Source organism: Marmota marmota, unplaced genomic scaffold, assembly GCF_001458135.2.
Source record: "Marmota marmota marmota unplaced genomic scaffold, marMar, whole genome shotgun sequence".
NCBI lineage: Eukaryota > Metazoa > Chordata > Mammalia > Rodentia > Sciuridae > Marmota > Marmota marmota.
In genome coordinates this window covers 6,599,436-6,615,480 of record NW_026000136.1, presented here as the reverse complement: position 1 = coordinate 6,615,480, position 16,045 = coordinate 6,599,436, and the positions used below count along the sequence as shown (strand labels likewise).

General features: G+C 55.5%; 1 protein-coding gene across 1 annotated transcript in view; it reads right to left on the bottom strand.

Annotated features, from left to right (window-relative positions):
• CUNH7orf50 (chromosome unknown C7orf50 homolog) overlaps positions 1–16,045 on the bottom strand; it is a 117,304-nt gene that overhangs the window by 1,527 nt on the left and 99,732 nt on the right. The window contains exons 3-4 of the mRNA XM_048785371.1: positions 4,288–4,481; positions 615–696 (exon numbers count right to left, since the gene is read on the bottom strand). Coding sequence (XP_048641328.1) covers positions 615–696; positions 4,288–4,481 — 276 coding nt within the window. The remainder of the gene's footprint in view (positions 1–614; positions 697–4,287; positions 4,482–16,045) is intronic.

Below are 16,045 nucleotides of genomic sequence, written 5' to 3'. Positions count from 1 at the left end.
CACTTTGTGGGGGGAAATGAATGTCCTCTGAATTTGTTCCATTTCAAGATCAGTGAAACCAATGCACACCCACCATGGCAGGCCACAGATCTGTGTCTGGATGTCCTGGCTGAGACGGGGACATAGGTGAGACAGGCATGGCCCTCACCTGGTCTGTCTGCAGACACAGGTGTCCCCTGCACCCTAACACATACAGCGCACCTGAGATGCCTGGAACGGTGTACAGGAAACTTGAGGGTGCTGGTGTGGAAGGAACGCCCCTGGGTGCCCGCGGGAGTGTGGAGGCTACATGACTGTGGCCTGTGGAGGCCGGGCCTTCACGGCTTGGGGTTGTGTGTCTAGATCCCATCTCCCTTCAGGAAATAAAGTCGGCTCTGAAAAGAAGTGTGCACCTGTGCCCTGCACACACGGGCAGGGGCCTCCACAGGGTGCAGGTTTGCCTGGACCTTCAAGGCTGGTGCCAGGGACCTGGCAGGGGCAGGAGTCACTCTGCTTCAAATGTAGGTGGGGGGGAAGGCTGGGCTCCCCATGGGACCATCAGGACAGTCTTGCAGCTTGTGACCTCTGCACAGGCCTGCCACCTGGGAGACCCTTCCCCTGGGGTGTGCACAGACCTTGTCACTGTCGTACATGTGCAGCAGGAGCCACGTCTGCCTCGTCTTCTGGAATTTCCAATTCTTATGCTTTTGGGCCCACCTGAGGAAATCGAGACAAGCATCTCAGAGTGCGGACTGGCCAAGCCCCTCCTGTGCTAAGGGCTGAAGCTGTGGTGTCCTGGGGCCTTGTACAGTCCCTCTCTGAGGTGAGGAGCTGAATCTGCTGGGGGCAGCATGGTGCCGAGAGTCCTGGTCAGGAAGATGTGCCAGCTCAGCAGGCTGCCGAGCCCCTTGGCCAATCTTGGCCCACACTGTAACAGGACATAAAGGCTGGATGGCTTGCGGCCATTTCTTTCAATCCCACTCATCTGTGACCTCTCAACCACAAAGTGAGCATTCTGAACTTCCTGAGTTCAGGCTTCTTCAAAAAGCTCCTCTTGCAGGCTGTGGCTGGGACTCAGTGGCAGAGCACTTGACTAGCATGTGTGAGGCACTGGGTTCGAGTCTCAACACTGCATATCAATAAATAAAATAAAGGTCCATTGACAACTAAAAAAATATTTAGAAAAAAAGCTTCTCTTGCATGGGATTGCCAAGCCCTGGCGGCCCTTCCTCCTCTGATGAGTAGGACAGCTAGATTTCCCTGTGTCTAGGCAGGTCAGTGGAGGCTGGGCCAGGACAGGTGGGGCTGGGAGTGTCCATGAGGAAGTGCGTCACTCTGCCTCCTGCTCATGGGGGCAGGGACAGCCTGTGGGCCTCGCAGTGTGCACCGAGAGAGAGGGAGAAGGAGGGCTGCCATGCCAGTCTGGGCTGCTCAGTTGTCAGGCAGGCACAGAGATGTCCTATCCCAGGGCTTCGCAGTGCTTGGTCTTTGCTACAGCAGCTTGGTGGTGCCTGAACTGACCTGGCCCCTAAGTGCTGGCAGGGCTGTGGGGGAAGAAGAGGACAAAGAGGAGGACAAAGAGCACTTGGGCCAGGACGGCAGGCCAGGCTCTCAGAGGTGAGACCCGCACGCTGGGAAGGGACTGCTGAGTGAATCCCGGGTAAGGCAAGGGCAAAGCCACTGCCCAGACACAGGAATACAGGTGTCTGTGACAGAAAGACGGAGGGGAAGAAGACGACAGGGCTGCAGTACTCCAGCTGGAGGGCACAGTGGGGAGGGCTTGGGCCTCGAGCCTCACCGCCTGTCTTCTGAGGGCTGGCAGATCCTGCCGGCTGCTGGAGTGGGAACACCACAGCTCTGTCCTGCTTCACACATGGTCCCTGGGGCAAAGGTAACCACACCAGCTTACCTTCTTGGAACCTGGGGACTCCGTGCAGAGTCAAGAGAAGGCTGGGCCACGGATGCTACCTGCATGGTCAAGGCTCCAGCTCGCATGTCCCTGTAGGAAGCTGACTTACCCTCTTGGAAAGAGGACATTTAGGAGTGAGGGTTGGAGACAGACCCCTCAGGCTCTGTGCCAGGCGCCTTTGCTGTCTATCAGCCCCAAGCCCCTCCCTCTACCAACTGCTCTGTGGAAACGGGGTGGGCCCTTTGGAAATATCTCCTTTGTCAGACACAGTAGGAAGAAGGAGGGGGAGAGACATCAGGGTGCGTTTCCCGCTCGGTCCTCTGAGGGGGAGTTCAGGGTTCTCAGCACCGTGTCCCCAGGGAGGCCTCCCTGGAACAGCACATGAACCCCATCCCACAAGGTCTGGGCCTCAGCCCTGGGTCTGGTACCGGCTGTTCTGAGTTCTCTGGAGTCCTTGCTCATCTCACTAGCCGAGGCCCATCGCAGGTGTCTTCCCACATAATACCCCTTCCTAATTCAAGCCACTGTGTGGTGCTTTCAGTCCCTCGACTGCCCACAGACCAGGGGTCGGTTCCCACGTTAGCCCCTCAGCACACTCAGTCACTGAGCAGATCCCCCGTTCTAGCCTGGGACTTCCCTGTGGTGAAGGCCTGGATCCAAATGCAGCCGGAGCTCCTTGTGTCCTCTAGACCAGGGACCTAACCAGTGGCCCTAGGCCTGCCCCCCACCCCATGATGGCCTTTTGAGTGGCTGCTGACTGCTGGCAGGTATGGGGACATTGGGAGCAAAAAGACCAAGCAGCTAGGAGGGCACAGTGGGCCCCAGACCCACGCCCCAGAGTTGCAGTTCCTGCATTCCTGAGGTCCCACCCCAACTGGGCAGCTGGATCCCACAAGAGGAGACCACAGGGGAGGGAACACTGCCTCTGTGGCCCTGCCAATGTTAGCCCAGAGGGAGACCGTGGTGTGACTGCATCCATGCTCACAGTGAGATGGGGTCTGAGAGGGGCCCCTGGTTACCAGCACTCCACAGGTGCCACAGTGACTGCCATCTTACCCTGTCTCCTTTCCACCACCGAGACAGTGTAGTCAGGGACTGTCTTCCCACCCATTCAGGGGCAGGTCCACCCCACAAGGTGCCCCCACTCACTCTGGGTGACGTTGTAGGAATCCAGCTCTGATCTGAGAGGATATGCTTGCATGGATGCCACTGGCACCCAACCCTATCACTCTATATAGCGCTAGCAATAGGGGAAGCTTGAAAAATGAAAAAGGACCCTGCTAGTGACCGTGGGGAAGCGGTCGCTCTTCACAGGATGGTGAGCAGCGCAGGCATCAGGACTGGGCATGTCCACCCCAGAAGTGCGTGCTTAGATACCCACTCTGACTACCCCTCTGTCTTCTCTCAGGCTGGCACCCGGCTACCTGTCACCTGGGTTTCCCCCATGTCAAACCTGCTGTGGGATGACGCAGGGCATAGTTCAGAGGCACTAAGTACCTTTATACTGTTGTGTGGCCACCACTGTCCACCACCTACCGGCTTTCATCTTCCCAGCTGGCACCTGCACCCACCAAATGATAGCATCCTTGCTCTCTGTCCCCGCTGCCACTGTCACACTCCTGTCTGTGGCTGTGTCTGCCGGAATGCTCCACTCGGGAAGAACGGCAACCCGTGTCTGCACCATGACGCAGCCTCACCCACATCGTATCGCACGTCAGTGCTTCTTCCCCTACCGCCCAGAGCAGGAAGTAGGGGCACACGTGCACAGGTGGTTGCAGTAGGGTCAGGAGCCCAGTCACTGGGGATGAGATGGAGGGACCATGGCCATGGGCAGCACCCCCAATGTGGACCTGCAGGGACGCTTGGATGGGGTTATGTGTTCAGGCTGTATATGGGAAAGCCCCCTCTGGCATGGGTAAAGGAGGGTTCATTTAAGGAACCAAAACTGTGGCCAGGGGTGGGATAGTTGGAAAGTCCACAGGAGAAACCATGAGGACCTGAGCCAAGGTCAGCCCTGTGCTGTGTCCCTGGCCAAGGGTGGGGTTGGGAGACCACCACGACAGGGAGGTTCCCAGGGCCCTGACTCTTGGGTATGTGACTGCCCCAGGCTTATGTGAAGCAGGCAGGGAAGGGCACGAGGGAGGCACCTGACTGGCATTCAGCAGAGGGCCACTTCTCTCCAGCCCAGCACTCTCACCTACGTGCTGTCTCTGAGCAAGGCCAGACCCCTGGACACAGGGCTTTTGAAGGAGGCCACCGTAGGCCTCAGGGAGACCTCCCATCCCGAGGTCCAGTCTGGGGTTGCAGAGGTTGAGGGTATTGTGTAAGCAAAGGGGGACACAGAGATCTGTGACCGCGGTGCCAGCAGACCCTCGTGTGGGCGCGTGTGCAGCTCTTACCCACGGAGGTAGTCCAGGGCCAGCTCTGCGCCTGAGCGCCTGGCTGGCGGGGGCTGGGCTGCGGCAGTGCCCGCCTCTCTCAGTCGCTTCTTCTCTTCTTTCTTACGTTCTTTCTTCAGCTTCCTTTCCAGGACCCTCCTTTCCTCTGGTGACAGCTCGGGGCCTGGGGCCTGTACCCTACTTGCTGTCTCTCCCTGAAAGTCAAGGACAGGCCTGTCAGAGCTGGTGTGTCAGAATGAAGCGACCACAGCACCTCCCTGATTGACCTGTTGCAGAGCCTTGTCCTCCCAGGCCCCTGCAGGGCAGGCCACGGCCCTCTCACTCCATGGCAGAGCTGGGTTTCTTGGGGAGAAGGCTTACATGTTGTCACCACAGGCAACCACCAGAGGGCAGCAGCCCTGATGACACCTGCAGCTGCCTGGCACCAGCCTTGCTAAGTAAGGGGTCCTCCCAGTGAAGACCCCACAGGGAGTCTCTGACCAGGCTAGGGCATTCTGCAGCAACGATTCCCGGCCATCTCGGGCCAAGAAGCAGCGAACAGAAAACAACGGGAAGTGAAGCATCAAGTGGCAGCTGAGCAACTCTGGCCAGGGCAGAGGGGCTAATAAAGCCAGCAGCCGTGACCCACTTTGTCCTTCATGAAAATCCAGGACACTGGTGTTTACTGATCTAGACCAGGAGACCAGAAAGGGCACAGGGTACCCACCAGGATGCCTTCCAGAAGGGCGAACCCCCTATGCACACAGGTTCTCAGAGCCCCTGCCTCCAAGACAAAAAGGACAGGACCCAGAACAGAATAGGGGCTCCCTCCTCCCTGCCAGGTCCCCTCACAGAGTGTTCACCCCCAGGACACCCTGAATCTGCTAAAACAAGAACAGGTCTCTCTGCAGCTCCCGCTCTGTTCAAAGAGGGGCTGGGATTGGAAAGCCAGGACTCCAGAGGCTGGCAACTCCCACACACAGCAGGCCCAGCTGAGAGGAGGGGCCTGTGGCTGAGGCTTTGCTGCTCTGCAGGGGCTGGTCAGTGGACATGGGGTCTGAGGGCAGGGTGCCTGAGGGCAGGTTTCAGTGAGCTGAGGGGCAAGAAAAGGAGCCAAGGGGGCAAGCTGTGCCCCCTCAGAACCTGGCCATTTTTGGCTCTCACGGGACAGCCTCTGACTAACTCCGAGATCAGAAACGATTTCTCAGGCCAGGAGGGCTGACTAGGCAGATGCCACAGAAAATCTGGCACCAAAAAGCAGCAAACAGTTGGTATCCAGTGCAGGCCTGGCCTTTGCCCCCATGGCCAAGCAGGCCACACCGCACCACTAGGGCAAAAGTCCACTCAGTTGAACCACAGGGCTGTTGTGGGGGAGGGGGTGGACAGCAGGCCTGGGGTCTATTAGCATTGACCCTGAGGGAGGCTGGCAGGCTGGGGAGGACTGTGAAGGGTGGGGAGAGGTGGAAGCAATTGCCTCAGCTGTTGCACATGACAGCTTCATCCCAAGCCCAGCGCCTTGGCCTCTGACCCTAACCCTGGTTGGTGCAGAATGCAGACAAGAGGGTCAGAGGTCCTACAAGGGGATGTCTGTCTGCTCCCTGAGGGCTCCCTGAGGACTTCCAAGGCTCTGCATGTGGGCAGTTTCCCTACTGCAAAGGCTGAGTGGAGACCAAGGCCAGGGGCCGTTCCACAGGACAGTGTGAGGGCCTGCAGGGTTCTAGCTGTTTATCCCTCAGTTTCCTGAATGTCCAGCACTCAGACCATGTTGTGTCTGAAGCCTACAATTCTGGAAGCTCCAATAACAGCTTCTTTAAAACCCACTGTACTTTTGGCTGCCAGCAACCCCGATGCGCACAGTGCCCAGTACCCAGGTCCTACCCTGAGAAAGCTAGGTGCCTCCTGGAGAGAAGCTATTCCTTGGAGAGCCTCACCGAATGCAGCCACTGGGAGTGCCAAGGAGTGAGCCGGGTGCCCACGCCTGGACGCAGGCCCAGCCCATGGACTTCTGAGAGGCCAGAAACTGAGATTTACATTTATAATCTCCTAAACTGTGAAGGCCGCCAATTGCCAATTCCAATTAAATAGGGCATATTATGACGCCAAAGACCTACCCGCATGTAAACTGTCTGAGGAGGCCAGCACAGATCTGAGACCCCGACTCCTAGGCCAGAGAGGTGGCACTCTCTACCTCCTATCACACAAAATTCCCAAGGTGGAGACAGAGGCGGGCCCTGGCTTCAGCTGTGCTCCTCCACCAAAGGTCTGCCATTCTCAGTTAGTAGCTGGAGGCAGCAGACACACCCACCAGACTTGGGGGCCACCGTGCCCGGGGACAGGCACTTACACACCTCCCCAAACTGGAACGAGTTTTCTCCAGCTGCCGTGGTCTGACAACTTTCTAAAGGAGGCCCTCGTTAGAAATAGCAGCGTTAACCTACCACTACCACATGCATCGACTTCATTTAAGGGGTTCTAAGGTTTTAACTGGCTTAGGTTAACGCCAGTCAGTAAAGGGAAGGCAAGTATCCAATGAGGTCCTCGAGGGCCCCTTCTGGGGACTGGCCTCCTGGAGTAAAGAAAGGACCTAAGAAGGCCAAACCCTGGTCCTGTGACTCACTAGACGCTTCTTTAGGCGTCCTGCCTACCCCCAGGAGTGGGCTCAATGCTGCCTGAGTCCACCCCATAGGCCAGGATCTTCTCCATGGGGTGGGCAGTTCTGGGTTGAAGCCACGTGGACACAATAGTGTCCTTAATGAAAGTAGGCACCCACTGCCTGAATCTGCACCTGGGCCTGTAACACCCCCTTGGCGGGACCACCTACCTTGATACTATTACACAGGTATCCTAGATATGATGAAACAGAAATGAAGTAAAAATCAAAATCTCAGCAACAGCCTCCTACAGGTCTAGCAGATTCAGGGTGTCTGGAGCAGGCGTTCTGTGAGGGGATCTGCTGGGGAGGAGCAGACACACCCACCAGACTTGGGGGCCACCGTGCCAGGATCAGACAGGTGCTGAGTGTGCACACAGGCTGCACCACCCCAGCTGCAGGATGCTGCCAGCCCAGGGCTCTGCCCTTTGGGATTTGGGGGTACCAGGTTGTGCTCCTGGCCTGTCTCACCCTGATGTTGCCTAGCGGGGCATGTGGTGTGGCAGGAGGCCCTCCCCAGGTAGGCAGACTGCCAGGTGAACCAGGGCTATTGCTCTGCGCATGCCTGTGGTCCCAGCCCACTATTCACTGCCCACTTTACATGTGGCAAACGGGGGTCACACCACAGCACCATGCCACCAGGTATACCCAGGGGAATTCTCTTCCTCCTGGGGATCCTGGGCCTCTTTTAGTCACAGCCAGGTGAGTGTTCTCAGGTCAGATGTACTAAAGGGCTGGTTCCCTCTGGTCCCCCACAGCAGGGTTAGTGATGTGATACCTGTAGGTTCCAGAGTGAGAGAGAGTCACACAAAGGCGTGTGGAAGTTGGTCTCCCTAGAGATGAAGTTGGCAGGGTTGGGGCCAGAGACATCAGTGTTCTGAGAATTTGCTGCTCTGTGCTGAGTCATGATCCACATTCAGTTTAAGACCTCATAGGTGAGGTTGCCATGTCCACCTGTCGGCTCACAGAGGACCAGAAGTTCCACACTCCTGTCTCAAAAGGGAGCCCAACTCTGATCTGGCTGCCCAGGCCCTCTGGCCAACCTCACCTCCTGCATGTTCTTGGGGGAACCAAGACTTGCATCTGCTGTGGTCTATTCCAGGAGCCCCGGAAATGCAAGGGCCCAGGCTGGGTGGGGCTGGAACAGGCCCTGGGCCTTGCAGATTGTGGCCCAAGTGGCTTTGCTATCTGCTAAGGAGGCGAGGGCAGCTCCCTGATCTCTGTGAAGGCTCAGCACTGAGCTACAGCAAGCCTGCAGGGGGCCAGGTGCTTCTACCTCAGCTTATTTTGTCAAAGTGTGCAACAGGTAGCCCAAAGGAAGACAGGTGAGCTCCCAACAGATATGCCACTTCCCTTTCCCGGGCCCCTTTAGGGCCGTGGATTTGAGGACAGGCTCCAAGGATCCCATAGAACCTACCTCTATAGGAGGAACTCCATTCCTCCCCGTTCTGAACTGCAGGCTAGAAATGTGGGGTGATGGAAATAGCAGGCAGGATTGGCTCTAAGGGTGATAAAGAGTCACGACTACCACTGCAGATCACCATGGCCACAGAAACCCGGTCTCCAAAGTTCAGTTCATACCCACTCAAGTAGGACACTGTGCCGTCTGCCTGTTCCACAAGCATCTTAACTCCCTTCTCTGGAAACCTCGCTCTCTGGGAGCAGCAACTACAAGGATTGCTGCTGTGACAGGACTTGACCCGCCCAGCCGGGCTCCCAGGTGAGGGTGCCCTGGGGGCTGTCTTTGAGGCGGATGCCCCAGGGTTTGGGCTTTCAGCCACAAGAAAGATACCAGGCAGCACTTTCTCCCTCTGGAGTTATGGTGTGGAATGTGGCAGCAAGCACCAGCATGACACACAGCTGTGACATGGGTATTGTCCACCACAAAGGCGTGGCCTTGTTATTTGTTTGCACACTTAATCAATTGAGGGTGTCAGGAGCCTGGATGAAATTTTCTGACTGACCACTCTGAAGCCTTAAGGTCGGGGTGGGGTAGAGGGTCACACACAGAGCCGGGTGCTCCAGGTCCAGCCTGTAGGCCAACATGCCTTGGCCTTAGGTGTCCTGCTAGGGCCTCTGGCCCCACACTTGGGCTTCATGTGATCAACAGAAGCTTCCTGTGTCTGGAGGCAGAGTAACCTGGCAGGCAGAAAAAGGGCCCATTGTTTCCTGGAGCTCCCAAGAGTGAAGAAAAAGTCTCGCCTGCACAGTTGGAGGCTGGGAACCACCAGCCCCAGCCTGTGACGCCACCTATCTGCAAATGCAGGAGCTGTCCAGCCCAGCGCCTCACCAAGCAGGTGTGCAGGGAGATGGCTGCTGCCCTGGGCGTCAAGGCCTGGGGTTTCTGAGCGCCCACTGAGTGAAGCATTCTTGGAATTACGGAGGGCAGTGGAGAATGCGCCAACCACATGCCAGCTGCAGAGGGGTCTGGGACAAGTGCCCTAACCCTGTATGATTCTCAATTCACTGGAAGCAGGGCTTACAGCATTTCTACTGCCAGGGAACACTCCCAGTGTGGAAACCAAGGTGCACACCTAATTGATGTGGCAGTGCTGGCTTTAGTGGCCAGGGGCTGGGGCTTCTCCTTCTCACCAGCACCTACCAGCAGGGTGGAAGCATCCCCAGGGACTGTGTCCAGGGCTCAAAGAGTCTCACATGCCTCAATGACCTACGTTCACCTCTGCGCACAGAGCAAGGTCCCCTCACTCCCGTCTGGCATGCTTTATTTTCAGAATATGCAGCTCCAGAAGGAGCCAGAGGCCTAGAACTCAGCTGGATGTGGATGAAGACTCTTCATTGTGGCCGGGACCCTCCCAAGCTCTGACCTAGCACACACCAGCCCACATGTGTCACACAGTACACTCACACCAGCACCCCACGCCACCACCTCTGCTCTGGGGTTATGCCCTAGCAGAACACTTGCTCCTAGTGTAGGCTGTGGGACTTGTGGATTTGGCCACAGCAGGGACACCCAAGTCAGACAGCATGAGCCTGAGACCTGTAGTGGTGTGGCCCCACAGGATCAAGGTGGGTGCCAACAGAATGAGCATGAGAGGTTACAGTAGAACTTTGCATCCTCTTCCCATGCAAAATCTTTGAAACTGATGTGTACGGCACACATTTCTGATTTGGCTTCAATGCCTGCTGTCCCTGGGCTCACTCCATTGTGTCCCATAGCCTGGCCAAGGCAGATGAGGGCCTCCTACAAGGCAGCCCTGTGTATGAGACTCAGTGGCCCACCCTGCATGTCTGTGCTTCCTGCCTGTGGGAGGAGGCACTTGCTCCTGGGGTCCAGAGAAGTATGAAACAGTACCTTCCTGAGAGGGGGGATTGCTGGGGACCGAATGGACCAGAGAAGATCAGGAAGACTGACTCAGCAATCCAGGGAGGCTGCTGGCAGGCAAGATGAGCCCACCCCAGCCTGCTTCCTCCAGCTGCTGAGCGGTCATGTCCACTGCTCTTGGGAGCACAGGGCCCAGCAGCCAAGCCAGAGAGCTGTGCCAGGATGTAGCAGAGCTGAGCCATGCCTTGCATCTAGGACCGTCTCTCTCCAGTTGTGGTCTGTACCTTCTGCCTTTGCCAGATTTTCTTGGGCTTCACAAGTAAGGAAAAAGAGGAGCTGAGTGCAGGACAAAACGCAGCCCTGCTAGGAGGCATTCTGGGACAGGGGCACATCCCTCAGGACCTCCATGGGCCCTGACCTGGAGTCCAACAGACACTCGCCTGCCTGCCACTCCACCACGAGCGTCCCTCCCGATCCACCTGGAGTCCTGAACAACTGGGATCTGGCTGACACACAGAAGAGGAAGTTGCAAAGGGGCAGGCATCTCCTCCTGCCCAGTCTGCAGGGCTGTCAGGTCTGCAGGTCTCAGCTGGGCAGACAGTGGACTTGGGAAAAGCCCAGAGGCACATTAAACCAAAGACTTTTACTGCGACCACTTCTGTGCAGCCCCATGCTCCATGCAGGACACCAGTGTTCCTTCCCCACTGGTCACCTCACTGCTGCCTGCCGACCACCTCCTGGAGATTACATGGGGAGGGACCTGGGGGCAGGCCTGCATGGCCCTTGGGTGTCCCACTCCGTGAGGTCACCACACCTGTGAGGGAGGGAGGAAGGGAGAGAAGTCAGGGAAAGCCAAACCTTCTGTAAGACCCTGATACGCTGAGCTGGGGACCAAGAGGCAGGTGACGCACGCTCTAGAACAGACTAGGCTAAGGAAGAGCTCAGTGGCGAAGACCACACGGCACCAGAAGAGCCGTTCTTCTCCAGAAGCCTGTTCACCGTGTGGTGTGACTGAGCCTCAGCAGTGCTGGCTTAAGGAACACTAAACCAAGAGTCAGAAAGTAGGCCGGGTGTGGTGTGGACGGCCGTCTAGCTGCCCTTGTGTGGCTTTGACTAAGCCCTGTAGGGTATGACCCATCTCTCCAGCCCCACCTCACCACCAAGCACATGCACCCAAGGGTGCACCTTTCCCTGGGACGAGGCTGGGTGTGCATATGGATTCTGGCCATGTGACCCTCCCCTTCCCTGCACCTGTGAGGAGCAGAGAGACAAAGAGGCCACTTAGATAGTTGACACATGAGGACAAAGTCCCATAGATACAGAGCTCCGGCCACATAGGACAGAGGCCAGGTACACAGGCCTTGCTCTCGCCTCTCATCTAGGACCTAGGTCCCTAGTCATTGCCTGCTCAACAGCCACTGAGAACACTCAGCATTGTGAGGAGTGACCAAGTGACAAGCAACTTTGGGAGGGAAGAACGTGAGCCCTGCACAGGCTGAGGCTGCTGGATGTCCTCTTGATAAGCTGTCATCTGGCGACGGACTCAGGTCTATAAGAAAGAAACTTGTCCCCTGCCCACCTGCGTGGTTCCAGAACATGAAGCCTCTTCCTCCCACCTCCTCAGTCCCAGCCCAAGTCCACACTCAAAGACGTGCTCATTTAACTGCCCGCACCCTTAACACTTTGAGAATGTGCCCAGTCTGTAGACCTTAATCAGATTTTTTAAAAAACATTTTTTAGTATCGGTGGACACAGTATCTTTATTTTCATGTGGTAGTGAAGCTCGAACCCAGTGCCTCATGCATGGTAGGCAAGCACTCTACCTCTGAGCCACAACCCCAGCCCCCTTAATCAGATTTTTTTACTGCAAATGTTAAAATGTAAGAGGGTAATTCACAGTAGCAACTTTTTCTCCTTTCCTGAAAAACAAGGAGAACAAAAGAAGGAGCATTTTAAGATTTGTCTTTATTGAGACAATTATAAAAAGCCAAGGCGGATGTGAGAGGTAATCCAGGGACACTGTGAGTGCCCCTGCCAGGATCCGCCCAGGGTAACATCCACAGATAAGTACAAGGCCACACCCAGGGTCCCACCAGAGACAGAGCGGGCAGCAGGTCTTTGTAGTGACGAGACACACACAGGTGGTACAGCTGCAGTTATTACAAGAATACAAAAATCACTAAATTCTTGGAGGCTAACTCTTTTTCTCCCCAACACAATACTTGACTAGCCCAGGACGTGATTAGCATTTGGTTCCTTTCTCGCTGTGGCACAAATGGGACAATAAACTTCCTCTCTTCTGAGACATCTTGTTTAAAACTGGAATAACACGAGAAGACCTGAGCGTCAACCATCCAGGAAGCTGCCATCTGACAGGCGGCGCGGGGTTCAGGACAAGCAGCCTCGAGCCTCGCAGGCACTGGCCATGCAGGTGCTGAGGCAGACGCCGGCTCTGTCGTCGAGGCGCTCACAGGCAGGCATACGTGAGCTCCTGGAGGACAGGGAAGGCGGCCACCCGGTCCAGCTCAGTGCTGAGGGGGCCAGGGAAGCTTTTGGGCTGAGGTGGCTCTCTTGCCAGCGCTCGGCTGTGATCACAGGGTGACACTGACCTAGTGACCCCTTCTCAGAATGATGTTTCTAAATGCATAGAGTGGAATCTGCAGACGCACAGGGATACAAAATACAAACTGAACTCAGCAGCAGGATGTGAAAATAGATCAGAGTCCCAGTGATACATATGCTTCACTAATGCATCAAGTGACGAGACCAAGCAGAGGAAAGTGGAGCCGAGGACAGTGAGATGTCCCTGGTTGCAACAAGAAATGAAAGCTCCTGTACTGCCACTTTCCAGGACAGTCTTGCCCAGGTCACGGCTATCTACTTCAGCCATGGCAGAAGACATCGTGTCACCTGGAGGTTAGTAGAGACACACATTTATTCCATCCAGGCTAAAACCTCCTGACCTGACACTCTCACTAAAGGTTAGGACAGAGTCCCAGCTCTCCATACAATGGTCTTGGGAAGTCCCTCCAGACAGGGACTTTCGCGGGACCTCTTCCTAGGATGGCCTCCTGTGCACACCATGCTTCGCCCATCCTAATTTACCAGTCTTCAGCCTCACCCCAACTGGACCTCAGAGAATATGATGAAAGATTCAGACCATTTTCCCAGAAATTCAATGTCATGGTTTCAGACCCCAAGAACCCCGGCAGGGCCCCACTCCTGGTTCGAGAGAAGGAAACAAGGTTTCAAGGGGTGAGGCCTCACCTACCATCACAGTGCAAGCCAGAGGCGGGGCGAGGACAGGGCCCCGGCACACTTTCTTTTAGAATTCTGTCGCCTTGGTTGATTGTGGGACCTGTGTCCCAGCCAGAACTGAAAACCATCTCCATGCTTGTGTCCTGCAGAGGCGGCAGCCTCAGAACAGAGGCCCCACACACGGGAGTGGGCTCAGTCACGCAGAGCTCTCCCACGGCGTCTTAATCCACGTTCAGCTGCACACATCAGCAGCCCACGTTGGTTGGCAACACCAGAATGCACCAAAAAACAACCCTGGGGTGAGACATGGCAGCTGCAAGGGCTTTCGCTGGTTGGTGCTGAGAAAACACTTAAATCTTTATTCTTGCTCTTCTTTTAACCCAGAATTAGAAATCTGTAGTGTGAGGCAAAGTTTGCTAGATGTTAGGAAAAGGGGCAAGAGGCACCGGCCATCTGATGCCATCGGCTCTGCACCCAGGTCTTTCAGTTTCCCAGTCTGAAGATAGAGGAACCTCCAACACGAGACATTGTTCCTGCTCAAGAAGGAAACCAAAGCTGACAGTCCTGGGTCCACACAGATCAGGCTTATAGACACAAGGTCCTCAGAGTTTACAAATCGCTGTTCTTATTTAGTCCATGCTCTACCATTTCACAGTCTTCCATCCATCTGTCCAATGTCACGGCATACTCAGCTGTGCCTAGGAGCTCACTCCTCAGTGGAGGACAGACAGACATAAGCACAAAGGACAGAGAGACCCTGATGTGTAGGGAGTGCTGGGGGAAGGGGTGAAGGTGCTGCTGGCAGGTACATGGGGTCAGTCCAAGAAGGCAAAGGGCCTTTGTTCCTTTGCCTCACAAGCCAAAGGATCAGTCCCAGTTGGCCTTCTGCTGCAGCTGATACCAGTGCCCTGGCCTGAAGCCAGCGAAGCCTGGGGCTCCCTATCTGAGCACCACAGGCTGCAGCCACTGGGGGAAGGAGGGCAGCTCAGGAGGGCCCATGTTAGGTGCTTCAGGAACAAATGAGAACCAACCCCTGCTGCCTAAAACCCCTGACAGGGAAGGAGAGACAAACATGAGGCTACTCCTGAGACCAGGAGGATGCAGTAGGTGTGGGAGTGGGAGGCCGAGGGGAAGGGTGTGGGGCCCCAGCTAACATAAGCCTAGGGGAGGAGACAGCACAGGTCAGCGGAGGCAAAGGGAGGCCTCTGCTGTGGGGCCACATGCCCCAGGAAATGTCGACAGCTGCCAAGAGGCCTAGGGACACAGCTTTCTGCCTACACCGAGGTCACAGAACACAATGCAAGGCAGAGAGCAGGACGGGAAGATGTAGCCTGACCTTGCCACCATGTATTTAATTGGCAACATTTCCAGTACAGGAGGAATCGAGTTGGTGACAAGTCCACATGACTGCCTACATCTGGCAGAACTTCCATCTCTGCAGAGACTACACTGGCCCCCGGGAAAGCTAAGGGCGGGACTTCTCATTTGTTGGGTTTCAGCTAGTACCTGGCTCTCTGACTCCAGGTCAGAAGAAAGACTTTTTAGACCAGGAAGAGCCCTGAAAGAGCTGCTCGGTCCTCTCCCCCACAGCCTCCCACTGCCCAGCGACCGGCACAAAACACTGTCGGGACCAGGGGCTCCTTCCTGACCTTGGCTGGAGGAACCCATAGCCCCTTCGGTCCACAGCACTCCACAACTTGCAATAGAGGCATCATGACCACCACTCAGGGAGGTGGCTAACTGGTCTGAAGCAGGGACCTGAACTGTCTCTTGATGCCAGAAATACCTTCCTGTTTCTCCAGATCCCAGAGGCCCAGGCCCTTCATCTCTGCTGACAGTCCTCAGTGAAGCATTCGGGAAGATGAACATGCCCCTTGGCTTAGGCTCCCCTTTGGTATAACAGCTGTGTTTACCCACATGCAGGGCTGCCTGGGGCTCTAATTAGATTCTAGGCATAAGGATGCCATCTAATGGTGCATAAGACTGGACATTTGTTACTACTGAGCCCATGCAGCTTTCAACTCAGATGAACCCAGCATACAGACAGCCCATGTGGAATGTCACAGGTATGGCTTTTAGGGGCAAGTGATCACTGGGAATGGAAGGCAAAGATAACACACACAGAAATGCTTCTGAGTGTTTGTTACTAGAAGGTTGTTTTACTCTGCAACTCCCTGGCCAAGCTTATTTCCATCCTAGCTATTAAAATCCTAATCTTCCTTCATTTTATCTGTGGAAAAATATGACTGACTAGGAATCCAAGGCTGCATTTTGTTTTTAAACTGGATTGCAATTCTGGCAGGATGATAGTTAGCAAAGGCAATGCTAAGCACGGGAGTGAGTTTCAAGTAACATTTAACACACAGAAAACATGTTTCTCAACAACTTGCAAGAAATTAGCTGACAGTTGTTTCTAATTTGTTGGTGCAGATCTTGCCATTTCAGCGCAACCCAGATTCTTAATATCTAAAAAACCTACTGCAAAAGTGCAGAGTCACCCAACTCACAGCTGCAGCTCTGGCTCCAGGGTGCAGCTTGCAGAGAACACGAGGTCTCCATCTTATCTGAGGGAGAGAAGTGACTGAAAG